Consider the following 15,807-nt stretch of genomic DNA (forward strand, 5'->3'; position numbering starts at 1 on the left):
GGTCCATGACTGCTCATGTTTGCGTTAGAGTACGGTACCATCTCTTCCGAAGAAGAAAGTCCCTTGATCAATTGTAAATGTGTCTCAGGGGTTTGCGTGGCTCCTTATGGAGATTGAATAAGGGATGAAACCCTTCCTCGCAAGGTAGGGACCTTGCATCCTTTGACTATGCCCTAGCATGATTATTGACTACGGGCCCATCTGATCTGCCGCGATCAACTACCCGATGACCCTTCGCGGCGGATCATAGTTCAGGGAGAGCCACTCGATGCTGTTAGCCCAATCTTCAACTGCTGTTTCGGGTATGGTGGCAAGCGCGGACGCATCTGTGTCATTATGTTACAGCATGCTGTAACAAAACTGGATCATCTAACGGCTTGCGGTGCTTCGAGCGGTGAATCTCGGCGAAATAACGTAACAGTAATACAAGCCGTGTATCAAAAGACGCGACGCGTCTAACAATAATAAGCCAAGTCAGGCATCTCGCCTTAATCAGGCTCCCATCTCTTCTTCCAATTTCCAACCCGATTGAAATAAATCAATTCCCTAATTAATCAGAAAGCATCTTGCACCACCCCACTTGGGCTGCGCATACCAACTTAATCAAGGCAGGGCGATTGTCATTAAAAGCTCTTCGCTCTCCGCCCGTGTTCCAGATTTCGAACCTACTCCTTCCGTTCTCCATTGCTGCGATCACCTCACCTACTATCCCCGTCTCATTTGACACACTATCCCTCGTCTAGGGAAGCTGCTGACACCCCTCTTGGTGTGGTTTTTCTGAGCTGTACAAACGCGTTTCGACAAAGATAGCTAGTGACCAAGACCGCCATCGTATAATCAACACCCTCGGTCGCCGCGCGTCAACGGGCGCAGTGAAGTCGACCCGGGACATATCCACGCTGGCAGCATCACTATGAGTACGAAACAAAACGTCCAACTGTCTCAAGGACAGCGACATGTTGCAGCCGGACGGCCTCGATTAGAGCCATTACCATTGCCTCTCCCACCTATCGAGCATCCCACTACAACCCACGATTATGTCCTTAACCCAACATCGATCTCGACCAACAAGGTGTCGCCGACCAAATCCGGTCGCAAGTCGCAATTAGATTTTGTTGAAGGAAGACTGGGATATGTTCCAATGATTGCTCCGGCGGCGCCGACATTCACAACTGACTCTCCCATCAAAAGAATACCTTCTGACTCTCACATCCACTCTACCGCTTCGTCATCTGCTTCACTGCCTCAATCCGCCTTGTTCACCACGTTTTCCAGTGTCAGCACCGTCAGCACCATCAAGTGTTCGTCGGAAAGTGCATTAGCAGAGACGTTCGCTGACTTTCCCGAGCCATCTCAGCTCGCTAATAAGCCGTCTCTCAAAAGATCTCTTCTGGATGCGGCGCCATTGAAAGAGCGGTTCAAAAAACAAAAGAGGGAGGAGATTACCGTGATTCAACTGCCAGAGCCCCACGAGTTGCCACCAATCGAGGACGATGGCACGAAACCTCCTTACAGTTATGCGACGCTGATTGGCATGTCTATACTGCGCGCTCCCAATAGAAGATTGACACTGGCGCAAATCTATAGGTGGATATCAGATACGTTTTCGTATTACAAGAACAGTGATCCAGGATGGCAAAACAGCATTCGGCATAACCTCAGTCTGAACAAAGCGTTCGTAAAACAAGAAAGGCCGAAGGATGATCCCGGTAAAGGGAATTACTGGGCTATTGAATCGGGCATGGAAGTGCAGTTTATCAAGGACAAACCAGTGCGCAAACAACTCTCAACTGTACTTTCTGCGGCACCACAGCGAGAACCAGCTGGCTGGGCTGTACCACCACTACCGCCTGTACCACCGGTTGTTCAACAACAATCCGTCGCCAGAAGCTCCAGACACGTCGATCTGTCCTCTGATGCTACACTTCCAGCATCTGATCCGGCCTTTCAGGAGGATTCGGCCACTACCATCTGTGGCGAGATCCCTCCTCATTCTTCTCCCCCACAACCAATTCACTCCTCTCCTCCCGTTGCACCACCACGGTTCGTGCGTCCAGGGACCCCTCCCACTCCTTCTCATTCCGCTGTTCCTAACAATGGACCGCGTCATCGTAAACGAAAGTCGAGTACAATGAACGACAGCGGCTATTTCTCTTCGCTAGAATCGTCTGCGATGCGGTCAAACAAGGCCAGGCATCTCCCAACCTCCGACATAGATATTGAGCCTCCTCGTATGAAGCGTGGCCGTGCCGAGGAAGAGATAGCGCGCATCAGAAGCTCTTCCCACGACATCAGCCCAAGTCAGTCTGGGTACCTAAAGGAAACTGGGACATTGTCGCCACCGCCGACATGGAGGATAGCAGGTCCTCTTACGCCTGTTATCAAGTTCAAGAAACCTGCGAAACCTCCACCGTCAGTTTCCCCAAATACTAATCTTCGAAATCACCGAAAGAAGATTCAGCAAATGGTCAATTCTCCAATCAAGCATTTAGGGTTGGATGAAGATCTTCCATGGAGCCCTGCCTTCAACATACAGGATGAAGCTTACACCCCTCACGATAACCTTCACGTTTCCTTCGACGTGTTTGCCGATCAGACCGTTGACCTCGTGTCAAACCCAGCATACGGCTCCCCCGAGAAGCGCTCGTCTCGTACCAACGCAAATGGATCGAGGAATGTCCTGGCAGATATCACTTCTTTGAGTGCTAATAACCGGCTAAAACCAATATCTCCCAATAAATCGAAGAGACTTCTTTTCCCGGATTCCCCGTCCAAAGTACCGGAGTCTGGGCGCCTCGTTGACGCTGCGCATGACGACTTCTTCTCATGGCATCTTCTTGATGACAGTCCACAGGAAGTGGATGGTGTCGACCTTTTGCAAGGTTTCCAGAAGATTGGGGGAGGTGAAGCACGTATAGGAAGTCGGCCAGTGTCGCTGCCACCGTTTTCGCGAGGGAGCAACTTACGGCAGTGAGGACTTGCCTTCTTTTTTTATCCTTCTTTTTGTTTTGTTTCTCTTTTTGGCCTACACGGATCTACGCTGTATATGAAATCCACCTCGCTCACGCCTGTCATATTTCGAGTTTATTGCTTTCCGCAGCCGGAGTTCCTTCTTGGTTTTGGCGGCCCTATGCCCTAATATCTGTTGCCCCATTGGGCTCGAGATCGCGGATTTGGCGTTCAAGGGGTTCATTCTCTATTGCGTTCACATTCGCCGCTTTCACATTGTTTTCCCAGGAGTTTTGAGTGGATGCAAGGTTGGGTGTTTGTTTTGACTGACCTTCTGATGATCTTACGATGACCTTGTGATGATTATATGGCAGCCTTTATGCAGCGTTTATATTAGCATGTTTCTTGTTTGTATTATTGCTTCCTCGCTATGTTTATGATTTCCCATTGGTGTTTTTTGTTCATAATTCATGACAGTTGTGCTGGATTTGAGAAAAACTCCGCCATCAGTTTCTCCCTAAGCAGCATGTTTTAATCTATTCGACACAATATTTTGCAGTTGGTTTGTTGACTATAGTTTTAAGCATAAGGGATTTAAGCAGAAGTTAGGGCTTAAGCTGTTATCATCCATTTTCATAAGGTTTGTGCTAACACGCATGTTCCAGAACAATTAGATAAAAGTGTACCTACTCCACGCGCCACTAATGACTCGGCATTAAGATATAAAAGAATAAAAAACGCAGCCTGCCAAGCAATCAATGTGACACACTCGTCAAAGTAAGGACCATCAAGCTAGGAAGGTGTACGTTGTGCACACACTTGGGTTCTCGACGGCGGGTCATTGAGTAGCCTTGCTAAATAATGTTGGAGAGAAAAAACATTCTGGAGAACAAGCCGGAAACAAGTAGAGTCAAAGATTGGTGTACGCTGTATTAACTTTGCTTGCACTCGGCGGCCTCTTTCTTTGGCTTGGAAGCACCATCCTACATAGAGTTAGTCCTGAAACCGTATAGATTGAGTGAAGCGCACCTCTTCGTCAGAGTCATCAACGTCTCGGTCGGAACCCCTTCCATCTTCGTCGTCATCATCCTCATCGTCCTCGTCGTCGAACTCATCGAACTCATCTGGATCCATATCATCACCGAGCTCTTCAAATTGAAGAGCCTCACCAGTGAACCAATCGATTGCTCTGGGTATGAGTTTCTCCTTAATATCTTCACCAAGCTGGTAGTCGAGTTCGAGGCGTTCCTCGATATCCGTAGCAACAGTATCATCATCATCCGACGGGGGTTGGGGGGGTGCGAAAAAGTTGAAAAAGGACTCCGTTGGCACGGTAATCTTGACAACGCGGGTCTGCTTCGTGTCTGATATGGTCAGCGCCGTTCGCCACTCATGTAGATGCATACATACTCTTGTTCCTCTGCTTCTTGCTTTCCACGCGAATGGTAAGATCCTTTTCATCTTTCCAATCAATCTTGGTGCCCTCGGCATGGTCATAGATGAAATCGCCCCCATAACCGTTTTCTTCCTTGTAGAAATATGTTTTAGAAATTGTCTTGTTGGTGAAGAATTCGTTTTCGAAGAACTCAAAAATGAGCCGGAATCCGGGGCGATCTAGGTACTCCATACGAATGTCGACCAGATGCTTGAGAGCCTCTTCATCCTTGTCAGTAATCATCTCGGCAAGCGAAATCTGGTTCTTCATAGCGGAAAGCCAGAATTCGGGAATTCCGCTGGTGGCAACTTCTGAGTCGTCCTTCTTCGATTCTTCGTCCTTGGCGTCAATTTCTTCCTCCTCTTCTTTACCAGCTTCGATTTCCGTGTCAGTTGGCTCGCTAGCACCGTTGACAATCGTAGCTCGTCTCTCATAGAGGGGGGTAAACTTTGCGAAATATTTCTTCTCAAGCTCTAGAACCTCCTCCTGGAACTGAGCCTCGAGCTTGGCATGCTCCTTTTGAATGCCTTTCAGCCCGGCCACGCGGCGACGGACGGAGACAGGTAAAGACTCAATGTAGCCGGACGACCGGCCAACAAGCGAGCCGAGTTTTCCTTGAATCATGGATACAAGACCAGGGTTCCTCGCAAAGAGCGAAGCTGCGGTGGCATGATCGAGGGATTCTACTCCGTTAGAACAATCTCTAGGCTTGAAAAAAAAAAGTTTACCTTCTTTGATACTGGAGACTCCAGGTTGCTGAGCATGCGACGAAATAGGTGCGTTGTTGGCTGGAGTGTTTTGCGGTGTCCTGCAGGCGACTGTTAGAAAAGATAAATGTGTTGGGAAGTATTCATTTCGTGGGTTTAGTCACATACGGGGCAACAGGAAAGTCCGCCTTTTTATTCCTAATAGGTTCAGACATCGTGAGGATTCACTCGCAAAGTATACGGAGGCCTTGAGGAGACAGAATCCGTTGAGGGGTTGTCGCGGAGAGGAAGGTTAAGGGTTGAAAGATTTTGATACGCTGAGATTTTGGTCTGGAATCCTGGCTTGGTGGGATCTTAGCGCCTTTGGGCCGAGGGGCTTGGCGGGACAGCCTGTTGAGAAGCACCCACAGTACAAAATAGTCACCAACAATCAGATAGGAATCTCAGAATTAAAGTGCATATTATGCTAATGCCATACGTCTTGGAGGAACTTTACTAATTTGCATCAAGTGTGCTTGGGAGTTGAAGGCCCTTTTCTTTCTGTCAGGAAGTATGAACAACTACTCCTGTACGGAGTGAAGTTCGCCCGTGCCAGTTATTCTCAACATTACAGGAATCAAATGCTGTACCTTCTGCCTGGATTTCATAGACTATGTCAGATTTAGCATGAATCATGGGCGAGAGGTGATGTATAGAGCTTACTGACTATTGTATGTAAGCGCGTCCTATACTTTCTGGCAGCGTTATTTGGCCTCAGGGATCTTGGACCATCTAGAAATTACGTCATTCAAAGTAACTTGTAAGAATGTCCTCATCAATCTTTTAAACTCTTTGATACTTTTTGTAGCGCTAGATGTTGACCTCGCTAAAAATAAAGAGAAAGAGCCATTATAATAAAGCATGTTGAATTGTCCATTTCCTATATATTGACCAAGCATATCTCTAGGGTCGTCACGTGCACTCGGAGATCCAATGCCCAGGGTTGTGCTTGGGAAACTGCAACAGCTGCGCGCATGCGGTCTATGCATTTACCAGGAACATACTAACCACGATACTCGCTGTAGTGATGCGCGTCGTGATATTGCAAGCTGCATATCCTCGAAAATAGGTGATTGGAACAGCAAGGACAGATATCGTATCTATATCGCAAGATGGAGTACTCCGTGTATACGGCAGCTGACGCCCAGTCGCGAGAACCAGCTGCCATTTCAGTGCCACGGCGACGCGACTCAATCAGGAGCAGGTCAGAAGCCCTTTGAAGCTATACATCTTCAGTCGCCTGATTTCCGTCTAGCTATAGTGTTGTCACGGATGTCGGTATGGCTCGCAGCGAGGTACGCTAGTCTCCTGACCTTTAAACAATTCTGACAGTTACGTAGATATTTGACGGGCCAATATCAGAAAGCATCCCTTCCAGTGTTGCGTCGTTCTCTCGCCGGCGCGTTAGAAGAGATTCTACTATCAGTGTCCCACACGATCTAGAGCAAGGAGATGCTATTGAATGGCCGCGTCGGAGATCTTTGGACTTTGAAGACGACTTTGAGAACGGTGTCGAGGATGATGTCGAGTCCACGAAATACTCGTACAAGTCGAGGCAATCACCTTACCGTCGAAGCTCTGTTGAAGATCCACTTCTACCGCAGCGGTCGTCATCTGTCAGCTCTGCTTCTGGAGTAAGGGTGTCGCAGGAAATCCACATTGCCTCGGAGGACTCGATTATTGTCATTACAGGTTTCAAAACCGCCCTGACTGGAGCTGTTCTGTACTACTTTCTATGCACCGTGACCTTCGGCTTCGCATTCCTGTTGTTTAGGTGGCTTCCAGAATGGAAGATTAGATTGTTGGGAAGTCCTTCCCCTTTGGGTGTTTGTCAATGGGCGGTAGTTGAGGTATGCGCAGAAATCTCAAGCATGGATGAATACTAAGTTAGCAGGACCAATGGAAGCAACTCAGCATATGCGAAGTCTGCGAACAAGCGTATGGACGGCCACTTTCCACAATATTCGCGGACTCTTATAATTATACACACGATGAGGAAAACGATCCTACAATTGAGCTGCTGCGACATCTAGACTACAGGTATCTACGTTTTTTCTATCATCCTTCAGAAGACAAGTTCCTTTTAATTAGTGGCTGGAAAGATCCATCATGGACGAACGCAAAATCAATGAGAGTCGGTCTCAATGCCGACGACCACGATGGCCGTGAACAGATTTTTGGCAGGAACGCCATTGATATTCAACAAAAGTCATTAATTCAGCTCCTAACAGATGAAGTATGTTTTCTTTTCTTCGACTCAATCTTCCTAGCTAATGGCAGGCCTTTCACCCATTCTACGTCTTTCAGCTTGCCAGCCTTGTGCTCTGGTCTCTCGACACGTACTACTACTACGCTGCTTGCATATTCATGATTTCTGTTTTTAGTATAGGGACCACAGTTGTTGAGACAACTGCTGTATGTTTTCCCTGCCACTTTTATTGCTCGAAGCTGACCCTCCAGACTACAAGACGGTTAAAAGAAATGTCCCATTTTGAGTGTGGTATTCGGGTTCTTAGAAATGGGTTTTGTGAGTATACCATTGGCATTACCTCAACACGCTAGCTAATCCCTTCAGGGAGATCTGTCACGTCCCAGGAACTTGTTCCCGGTGACGTATTTGAGGTTTCCGATCCGTCTCTAAATCAGGTTCCATGTGACTGTATCTTACTATCCGGGGATTGTATTGTGAATGAAAGCATGCTCACAGGTAGGCATATCCTCACTGCTCTTGACGCATACTAATGTCACAGGTGAATCCGTTCCGGTTTCAAAATCTCCTTTGACAGACGATGCTCTTGATGATCTCAACCTCAGTGCCCCTTCCGTCCATCCAAACGTGGCAAAGCACTTTCTCTTTAATGGAACCAAGATCATTAGAGCACGACGACCACACGGCGTTGATGATGATGAGGCTATCGCGCTGGCAATCGTTATGAGGACGGGGTTTTTGACCACCAAAGGAGCTCTAATTCGCTCAATGCTATTTCCCAAACCCTCAGGTTTCAAGTTTTATCGAGACTCCTTTCGGTATATATCTGTCATGGGTATCATCGCTATCCTCGGATTCGTTGCATCTTTTGTTAACTTTGTGCGATTGGGTGTAAGTCTCCCATCCAGTCCCTGTATTGTACTAACTCAGCAGCTTTCATGGGGATTGATTATCGTCAGAGCCCTGGATCTGATTACCATTGTTGTGCCTCCGGCACTTCCCGCTACGCTGACGATTGGCACCAATTTTGCTCTGTCTCGGCTAAAACGCAAAAATATCTTTTGCATTAGCCCTCAAAGGTCAGCAACCTTTCTTCTCTACTTTCGGATCAGGCGCTGATAACGGCAGAGTCAATGTGGGCGGTAAACTTGACGTGGTTTGTTTCGATAAAACTGGAACTCTCACCGAGGATGGCTTGGATGTCCTTGGAATTCGAGTAATGACTCTAGATCAAAGGTTCGTTTGGATTGTAACGTCTCAAAGGTCATGTTCTGATTATTAAGACTGTCTGAACTCATGTCGGACGCACGAGCCCTACCCATAGGTTCTGCCGCAAACGCTATCATCCGCATCATGGCAACCTGCCACTCTCTGAGAGTAGTGGATGATGAGCTTCTGGGCGACCCGTTGGATGTGAAGATGTTCCAGTTTACGGGATGGTCTTTCCAAGAAGGTGGAGGCCAGGCGCATGGACATCCAAATCCTGACAACGAAACAATAGTACCGTCCATTGCCCGGTCTCCCTCGGAAGGCCAGGCTGTGGAACTCGGCATTCTTCGCAGCTTCGAATTCGTCTCTCAACTTCGTCGCGCAAGTGTGATTGTGAGACAATTTGGTGATAATGGTGCTACTATTTTTGTAAAGGGCGCACCGGAAAGTGTGAAAGATATCTGTCTGCCCGAAAGCTGTAAGTATTTCTCCTGCAATTAAGTTTCGAAGTCTAACTGTACAGTACCGTCGGACTTTGAGGACATTCTAGCGCATTATACACACAACGGTTATCGTGTCATTGCTTGTGCTGCTAGATATGAGCAAAGGCTAAGTTGGATGAAAACTCAGAAAATGGCACGCGCAGACGCGGAGTCGAAGCTAATGTTTATTGGTTTCATTGTCTTCGAGAATAAACTAAAACCAAAGTCTTCGGAAACTATCGCTGAACTGAATCAGGCAAACATACGAACCATTATGTGCACAGGTGATAACATTCTTACCGCAGTAAGTGTGGCACGGGAGTGTGGTATTATAGGTATAACGGAACCCTGTTTCATACCGCGGTGGGACACTCTCGCGGCCTCTATCTGCTGGGAATGTGTTGATGAACCTAATATCGTCTTGGACCCACGGACGTTGATGGTATGCTTAACCCAAGAGCAGCCGGAAGAAGCTAATATCTTCAGCCTTTATCAGGTGTTGATTTGTCTGTTCCCGGGAATGCTTGTGATGCTCACAGGTACTCCCTTGCAGTCAGCGGGGACATATTCCGATGGATTCTGGATTACGGGGATGAAACCCTTGTGAAAAGAGTAAGTGAACTGCAGGCTTTTGGTCATCATCGACTGACACATCAGATGCTTGTTCGTGGAAATGTGTTTGCAAGAATGTCACCAGATGAAAAACATGAACTTGTTGAGAAACTTCAGTCACTTGATTACTGCTGTGGATTTTGCGGGGACGGCGCCAATGATTGTGGAGCGCTGAAGGCTGCAGACGTTGGCATCTCCTTATCAGAAGCTGAAGCTTCTGTAGCTGCTCCCTTCACCAGTCGTCAGTTCGATGTCTCTTGTGTTCCAACTTTGATCAGGTTTGTTAAGCCACGAGTTGGAAGAAGGAGCTAATCTGTACAGAGAGGGGCGAGGCTCTTTGGTTACTAGCTTCTGCTGCTTCAAATATATGAGCTTGTATTCGGCTATTCAATTTGCGACGGTCAGCTTCCTGTATACGACCGCATCTAACCTAGGTGACTTTCAGGTGAGTTCTCGCAGCTTCATCACGTTCGATGCTGACTAGCGCAGTTTCTTTTCATTGATCTCGCTCTTATTCTCCCAATTGCTATTTTCAGTAAGTCTTCTGTCCTTTGGCTATCAGTACTGACCATTTAAGTGGGATGGACCGACCCCTATGATATACTTTCTCGGAAGCGACCAACTGCGGACCTTGTCTCTCGAAAGGTCTTGACTCCGCTAATCGGACAGATCATACTAACTGTAATTGTTCAACTACTAGCCTACAAGTCAGTACAGTCAGAACCATGGTGAGTTGTTATCTCCCTTGTCACGCATCCTTTGCTCACCGTTACAGGTTCAAAGCTCCGAACGTTAATTTGGGGGAGGATAATATTGAGAACTCCGAGAACACTGTTCTGTTCTTGACCTCGAGCTTTCAGTATATATTGGCCAGTGTCATCCTGAGCGTGGGGCCGCCCTATCGAAAACCAATGAGGTCCAATGGTACGACGCATCCATTATTGAAATTTGATATATGTATGTCTATATATTAACTAATGATACAGTACCCTTTCTCGCGGTCGTAATGGCGGACTTGGTCTTTTCAGGCTACATGCTCTTTCGGCCATCGCTGTGGATAACGCAGGTCATGCAATTGACCTACTTGTCCGACACCTTTGCCACGTGGCTACTTGGACTTGTTTTTGGAAGCTTCTCGTTCGCTTGGTTAGCTGAGCGAAAGGTGTTTCCCCAAATTGCTCGCATTATTGGACGATTAAAGTACACAGTTACCCGTGTCCCGAAGCAGCGCCGTCAGTATAAGATGTTACTTGAGGAAATGGGCAAATAAGCTAGCAATGGTAATAGGAACCCGGCTATTGATATACTACTTATAACATGCCGAATCATGAGTAGAAGTACAATTCCAGTGTTTGTGAATGCCGTTCTTCGTCGCTCTTTGCTCAATGATCCCACGGATGCTTCCAGCCCAGCAAAGCAGGCCCGTCCTTTTTGGCTCGATACATTAACTGTCGAGTAATGATTAGCATCGCGGTTAATACAATGAAGTTACTCGTAGACTGACGAAGAACCACATGCTCGCGCCAAGGGCAGTCGCTGTGAAGCGATAGAGAGGTCGAGCAGGATGGATGTGGATTGGATGGTTTGTCGCCATGTCTAGGAAGTGTTTAGAGACCATACGACATAGGATGAGGTCTATCTCACCTGTTCAGAGTGCGAAGGTTGATGTAGTTTCGGTGTTGGAGCATGGATGTCGGTTGGGGCCGGCAATTCGCAAAGTTTGGATCACGTGATGGGATACCCCGGCATTTCCGCGGGTCGATTGTCTGGATGGGCTTACTTTTGACTACATGAGTGAGTATTTCATATATCTTCTCATATATTTTCCGTTGAACTGACCTTGAGAGCGTCTTCTACAGAGACCGCTGAAAAAGCGAACGACTTGAACAACTACCAATCTTTCCTGCGGCGCCTACCAAACCCACGACCTACTCGACCGGAAATGGGCCTAGCGTCACTCGAACGAGATGATAAGGGCGGCTCAAGGTTCAGTGGATGTACCAGTATCAGGGATTTTGAATTTCTGGGCAAGCTGGGTGAGGGCACTTTTGGGTGAGTGGTTCGAAATGGGGTTGAACTTGACTAACGGAACTTTTCTAGAGAGGTCTACAAAGCTCGGGCTAAAAAAGATGGTTCCATTGTCGCCTTGAAGAAAATACTCATGCATAATGAGCGAGATGGAGTGAGGTTATTCTTGCCTCAACAATTTGGCATGTCTAACTGTTAAAGTTTCCGATTACGGCCCTTCGAGAAATCAAACTTTTGAAGATGCTATCTCACATAAACATTATGCGGCTAAGAGAAATGGCTGTTGAGCGAAGTAAAGGTGCGCCGCTTGACTCGAAAGCGAACGATCTGACTCTCGGGTAGGAGAAGGGCGCAAGAAGCCTAGCATGTATATGGTCTTCCCGTACATGGAACACGACCTCTCGGGGCTTTTGGAGAATCCGGCCGTCCATTTCTCAGAAGCTCAAATTAAGTGCTACATGGTTCAGCTTCTTGAAGGACTAAGATATTTACACGGGGTATTACATCGAACATGGAACTTTGGACGCCGTCTCTAACATCTACAGAATTGTATTCTTCACCGCGACATGAAAGGCTAGTCCCGCGCCACACCCGATAATAATCTAGCTGACCAATACAGCCGCCAATCTACTCATAAGCAACCGAGGTATATTGCAAATCGCCGACTTTGGGCTGGCACGGCCTTTTGATGAAGCCCCCCCTCAACCCGGCAAAGGAGGAGGAGAAGCCAAAAGAGACTACACCACGTTAGTTGTAACGCGCTGGTATCGGCCTCCAGAGCTACTTCTTCAGCTCCGGCGTTACACTTCTGCTATTGATATGTGGGGTGTGGGGTGAGTCATTCTCTGATCGTTGGTCACACTATTTTAACGTTCAAAGATGTGTTTTCGGAGAGATGTTTAAGGGAAAGCCAATTCTCGCCGGCAACAGCGACCTCAATCAGGCACAACTTATATTCAGCCTTGTAGGTACGCCTACTGAAGACAACATGCCAGGATGGAGCTCTCTTCCCGGTTGCGAAGGTGTGAAAAGCTTCGGTAACAAGCCGGGAAATCTTGCAGAAGTATTCAAAAGGTAATCCACATTGTTCTTACTCTGATGCAACCAGTCATTAACGTCTCGGCAGTCAAGGCCCAATCGCTGTTTCTTTGCTTACGGAACTCTTCAAGTTGGACTGGCGGAAAAGGATTAATGCGATTGATGCTCTAAAACATCCATATTTCTCAACACCGCCACTTCCAGCACGCCCTGGCGACCTTCCAAGTTTTGAGGACTCCCACGAACTCGACAGGCGGCGATTTCGTGGACAGCGAGCCGCTATGCCGCCAGCACCCGCGGGGGGCTCCGTAGGCATAAGTCGAAATGGAGGATGGTCAACTAATTCAGGGAATAGAACTGGTACTGAAAGCAGAAACACCCGCCCCCGACCCCAGTGGCAGCCCCATGAGCCACCACAGGCCAGGCAGAGAAGTAATGAAGCCGCTCCTCGGCATAGAGATGGCGGTCTACCGCCTAAACCTCCCGCGCCTAATAGTCAGCCCTGGGCGCTAGGGCATTCGGACCAAGGAGGACGGGATCGTTTGCATGGGCCTCGTTACAATGACCCAAAATTAACGGATACTTACATTCCAAAGTACAACGAAAGCGATCGACATCGCGAGAGAGACCACGGGCCTCCTATACCCGAATGGCGTGGATCTTATTATGACAAACCCTACCAGTCTAGTTTGCAGTCAAGAGAGAACCTCCCCAGGAGACGAAGTCGAAGCCCTCTATATAGGGAGCAGGTAGACTATGGTCCCTATCGTCGGTGATGCTACAAAAGCAATTTTACTCAGCATGGGCGGAGTTTATGGGAATTCACTTTCTTGGTCTAAACTACTCGACTACATCATCTTCTGTTTCACGTCGCATGAACTCCTATCCGAGACAAATTTTGCCAGCGTTTGTGAATTCATGAAAACAACTTTTGACAAACAGATACCGTTGAGGGTCTGCTCTTGATCAGGGTGTCTGACCTAGTTAGTCGGCTAGGGAATACAAGTGCTCTAATCTATGTGGAATGATTATGCAGGGTCAAGTCGGTTAGTATAGTATCCTCGTCATGATTCGCGCTGGGAAGTAGAGGAACAATTAGTGTTCTGCATATTCAACGAGGAGAGGGGTAACAATACAGGAAAGGCTTTCCAGTCTTTCGTACAAGTCCTTGATCGTTGTATGATCAACGTTGCTGATATCAGCCATTAAATAGGCGACCTAGTATACACTTAGCACGGAAACTATTGTACTGGGGAGAGAACTTACATCGCCCCTACTATCAGTCATCTGTTTATCGACGTTGTGGTCACCAAGAATTTCATTAACTGGAAACGTTAGTAAAGCTTCAGCTCTGGTCCACTGTTTCTCTCTACCTTTCCGAAGAACGCCCGGGACATTGTGATGAATATAAATAACCTGTACTGTCAGTAAACGAACTAGCACTGAGGAAGATTACGCACCCGAGCATGGTCAGGTTCATCCATTGTCAAAGAACGAAGGGTAACTTCCGGCAGGTTGACAGCTCCCAAAGTAGTACCTTCGTTGACGTATCTAACCAAGGCCTCTGCCACCTCGACACCAATGGCACGCTGTGCCTCTTCGGTACTACCGCCAATATGGGGGCTCAGGATGAGGTTCTTGAGGGCGCGGAGATCAGTTCCCCAGGCATTAAGGTCGTTGTTAAAGTAGTCACCATTCCCAGCCGGCTCATTGGGGTAAACATCAAGGGCAGCACCCGCGATCTTGCCGGAACGCATCGCATGTATAAGGGCAGGGATGTCGACAACGGTTCCTCGGCTGGCATTGATCAAGTAACTGCCATGTTTCATGAGGTCGAATTGCTTTTGCCCCAACATATTTTTTGTTTCAGGAAGCTCCGGTACGTGGCAGGTGATGAAATCAGCCTCGGACAAGAGAGCATCCAGGGTCGGTACTTGACGTGCTGTACCCAGTTCCATGAGATTTACCACATCATAGAAAATCACGGACATGCCCATAGCCTCTGCTAGAACCGAGAGCTGAGAGCCGATGTGACCATACCCAATGATGCCTGTAAATTAGCAGGCGCTTTACTAAAAGATACGGAAAGAGATAAAGTACGTACCTAGCGTCTTTCCTCGAATTTCCCAGCACTTGTTGCTCACCTTGTTCCAGGTGCCATCGTGCATTTCGTTGGAACGATCACCAAGTTGCCGAGCAAGGGCAATAATCTCACAGATGACTAACTCAGCCACACTTCGAGAATTGCTGAAAGGGGAGTTGAAAACAGCAATACCATGCTCCGCTGCATACTGAAGGTCGACCTGGTTCGTTCCGATGCAGAAACAGCCAATAACAATGAGATTACGGGCTTCCTTGAGGACGCGCTCCGTCAACTTTGTTTTTGAACGAATTCCGATAACATGGACATCCCTAAAAGAGAGTTAGAATAAGAAAAAACAAGAGGTGTTAGAAGCACTGACCGAATCTTCTCTATAAGTTGATCTTCAGGAAGTGATGACTTTAAAAACTCGACTTGATAGCCTTGTTTGCTGAGAATATCACGGCCCGTCTGGTTGACGTTTTCGAGAAGCAAAACCTTGATATCCTCTGTGGCAAACGGTTTGAGATGCTTTGCATTGAGGATGGGAGCCAGCCGGGTTGCAAAAGCCGAGCCGCTATGGCTGGACGGAGCGGATTGAAAAGAGGCGTTTGGTGATGAGGAAGGAAGATTCATCGCACTGCTAGAGTTGATGTCCCTTGCCGAAGCCATGTTGAGGTGTCTAAAGTTCTGGAAAGGATAGTACAATCAGAATTGTAGGAAGCAGCTATCCGATGACTCACCTACTAGTAACTTGTGATGATACGGAGTAAGAGCAGACGGTGTTTGAAATCAAAGCAGTGAAGGACTGTTCCAAGTTTCTGTTATTTAAAAAAATTATTAGCACCTATTCATACATGCCGATGCAATTTACTCATACTGGATGAATTTGGTTCCGATGCCTAAAATCCCACTGGTCGATACAGGCAGGCTTGACTGGATATAACAACACTATAAAATCCTTGCAAATCAACAATGGAGTGTTGGATCATAGCCAGAGAACAACTTCGTCAGGGACA

At 47.5% G+C, this 15,807-nt stretch overlaps 5 protein-coding genes across 5 annotated transcripts; 3 read left to right on the top strand and 2 right to left on the bottom strand.

Moving 5' to 3' along the window:
- The first annotated feature begins 828 nt into the window (after window positions 1–828).
- On the top strand, window positions 829–3,633 carry BDW74DRAFT_64482 (fork head domain-containing protein). Its single transcript, XM_073733369.1, has one exon. It carries the CDS (start codon window positions 914–916, stop codon window positions 2,972–2,974), a length of 2,061 nt encoding a protein of 686 aa, XP_073581189.1. The 5' UTR covers window positions 829–913; the 3' UTR covers window positions 2,975–3,633.
- On the bottom strand, window positions 3,459–5,562 carry nap1 (histone chaperone NAP1). Its single transcript, XM_073733370.1, has 4 exons — window positions 5,500–5,562; window positions 5,260–5,433; window positions 4,360–5,192; window positions 3,459–4,313 (listed from the first exon to the last, which is right to left on the bottom strand). Exons 2-4 carry the CDS (start codon window positions 5,304–5,306, stop codon window positions 3,943–3,945), a joined length of 1,251 nt encoding a protein of 416 aa, XP_073581190.1. The 5' UTR covers window positions 5,307–5,433; window positions 5,500–5,562; the 3' UTR covers window positions 3,459–3,942.
- A 359-nt stretch (window positions 5,563–5,921) lies between these two features.
- Window positions 5,922–11,317, top strand: BDW74DRAFT_158641 (putative P-type ATPase). The gene is made up of 19 exons (XM_073725343.1): window positions 5,922–6,334; window positions 6,386–6,425; window positions 6,471–6,980; window positions 7,025–7,366; window positions 7,411–7,545; window positions 7,591–7,657; window positions 7,706–7,837; window positions 7,881–8,230; window positions 8,273–8,418; window positions 8,468–8,575; window positions 8,623–9,026; window positions 9,072–9,472; window positions 9,517–9,642; window positions 9,688–9,920; window positions 9,964–10,087; window positions 10,132–10,177; window positions 10,220–10,370; window positions 10,418–10,566; window positions 10,629–11,317. The coding sequence occupies exons 1-19, from the start codon at window positions 6,243–6,245 to the stop codon at window positions 10,910–10,912; spliced, it is 3,840 nt and encodes a 1,279-aa protein (XP_073581191.1). The 5' UTR covers window positions 5,922–6,242; the 3' UTR covers window positions 10,913–11,317.
- A 136-nt stretch (window positions 11,318–11,453) lies between these two features.
- Window positions 11,454–13,995, top strand: BDW74DRAFT_158651 (Serine/threonine-protein kinase bur1). Its single transcript, XM_073725344.1, has 8 exons — window positions 11,454–11,694; window positions 11,743–11,824; window positions 11,872–11,968; window positions 12,013–12,167; window positions 12,216–12,243; window positions 12,290–12,503; window positions 12,550–12,744; window positions 12,797–13,995. The coding sequence occupies exons 1-8, from the start codon at window positions 11,585–11,587 to the stop codon at window positions 13,482–13,484; spliced, it is 1,569 nt and encodes a 522-aa protein (XP_073581192.1). The 5' UTR covers window positions 11,454–11,584; the 3' UTR covers window positions 13,485–13,995.
- BDW74DRAFT_64497 (D-3-phosphoglycerate dehydrogenase) lies at window positions 13,620–15,676 on the bottom strand. Its single transcript, XM_073733371.1, has 9 exons — window positions 15,669–15,676; window positions 15,536–15,609; window positions 15,171–15,478; window positions 14,813–15,120; window positions 14,169–14,758; window positions 14,082–14,124; window positions 13,975–14,033; window positions 13,845–13,926; window positions 13,620–13,784 (listed from the first exon to the last, which is right to left on the bottom strand). Exons 3-9 carry the CDS (start codon window positions 15,458–15,460, stop codon window positions 13,756–13,758), a joined length of 1,401 nt encoding a protein of 466 aa, XP_073581193.1. The 5' UTR covers window positions 15,461–15,478; window positions 15,536–15,609; window positions 15,669–15,676; the 3' UTR covers window positions 13,620–13,755.
- Window positions 15,677–15,807: the final 131 nt, after the last annotated feature.

The sequence above is a fragment of the Aspergillus multicolor genome (assembly GCF_047715735.1).
Source record: "Aspergillus multicolor strain CBS 133.54 unplaced genomic scaffold BDW74scaffold_24, whole genome shotgun sequence".
Taxonomy (NCBI): domain Eukaryota; kingdom Fungi; phylum Ascomycota; class Eurotiomycetes; order Eurotiales; family Aspergillaceae; genus Aspergillus; species Aspergillus multicolor.

Coding starts and splice junctions, on each gene's coding strand:
- BDW74DRAFT_64497 (XM_073733371.1), bottom strand. CDS start 15,460: ATGGCTTCGGCAAGGGACATCAACTCTAGCAGTGCGATGAATCTTCCT. Junction 15,121..15,170: donor CAACTTATAGAGAAGATTCG/GTCAGTGCTTCT, acceptor ACTCTCTTTTAG/GGATGTCCATGTTATCGGAA. Junction 13,927..13,974: donor TGACTGATAGTAGGGGCGAT/GTAAGTTCTCTC, acceptor AGTGTATACTAG/GTCGCCTATTTAATGGCTGA.
- BDW74DRAFT_64482 (XM_073733369.1), top strand. CDS start 914: ATGAGTACGAAACAAAACGTCCAACTGTCTCAAGGACAGCGACATGTT.
- BDW74DRAFT_158641 (XM_073725343.1), top strand. CDS start 6,243: ATGGAGTACTCCGTGTATACGGCAGCTGACGCCCAGTCGCGAGAACCA. Junction 9,027..9,071: donor TATCTGTCTGCCCGAAAGCT/GTAAGTATTTCT, acceptor CTAACTGTACAG/TACCGTCGGACTTTGAGGAC. Junction 10,178..10,219: donor TCTCCCAATTGCTATTTTCA/GTAAGTCTTCTG, acceptor TGACCATTTAAG/TGGGATGGACCGACCCCTAT.
- BDW74DRAFT_158651 (XM_073725344.1), top strand. CDS start 11,585: ATGGGCCTAGCGTCACTCGAACGAGATGATAAGGGCGGCTCAAGGTTC. Junction 12,244..12,289: donor TCTTCACCGCGACATGAAAG/GCTAGTCCCGCG, acceptor TGACCAATACAG/CCGCCAATCTACTCATAAGC. Junction 12,745..12,796: donor CTTGCAGAAGTATTCAAAAG/GTAATCCACATT, acceptor ACGTCTCGGCAG/TCAAGGCCCAATCGCTGTTT.
- nap1 (XM_073733370.1), bottom strand. CDS start 5,306: ATGTCTGAACCTATTAGGAATAAAAAGGCGGACTTTCCTGTTGCCCC. Junction 5,193..5,259: donor GCGGACTTTCCTGTTGCCCC/GTATGTGACTAA, acceptor AGTCGCCTGCAG/GACACCGCAAAACACTCCAG. Junction 4,314..4,359: donor CAAGAAGCAGAGGAACAAGA/GTATGTATGCAT, acceptor TGACCATATCAG/ACACGAAGCAGACCCGCGTT.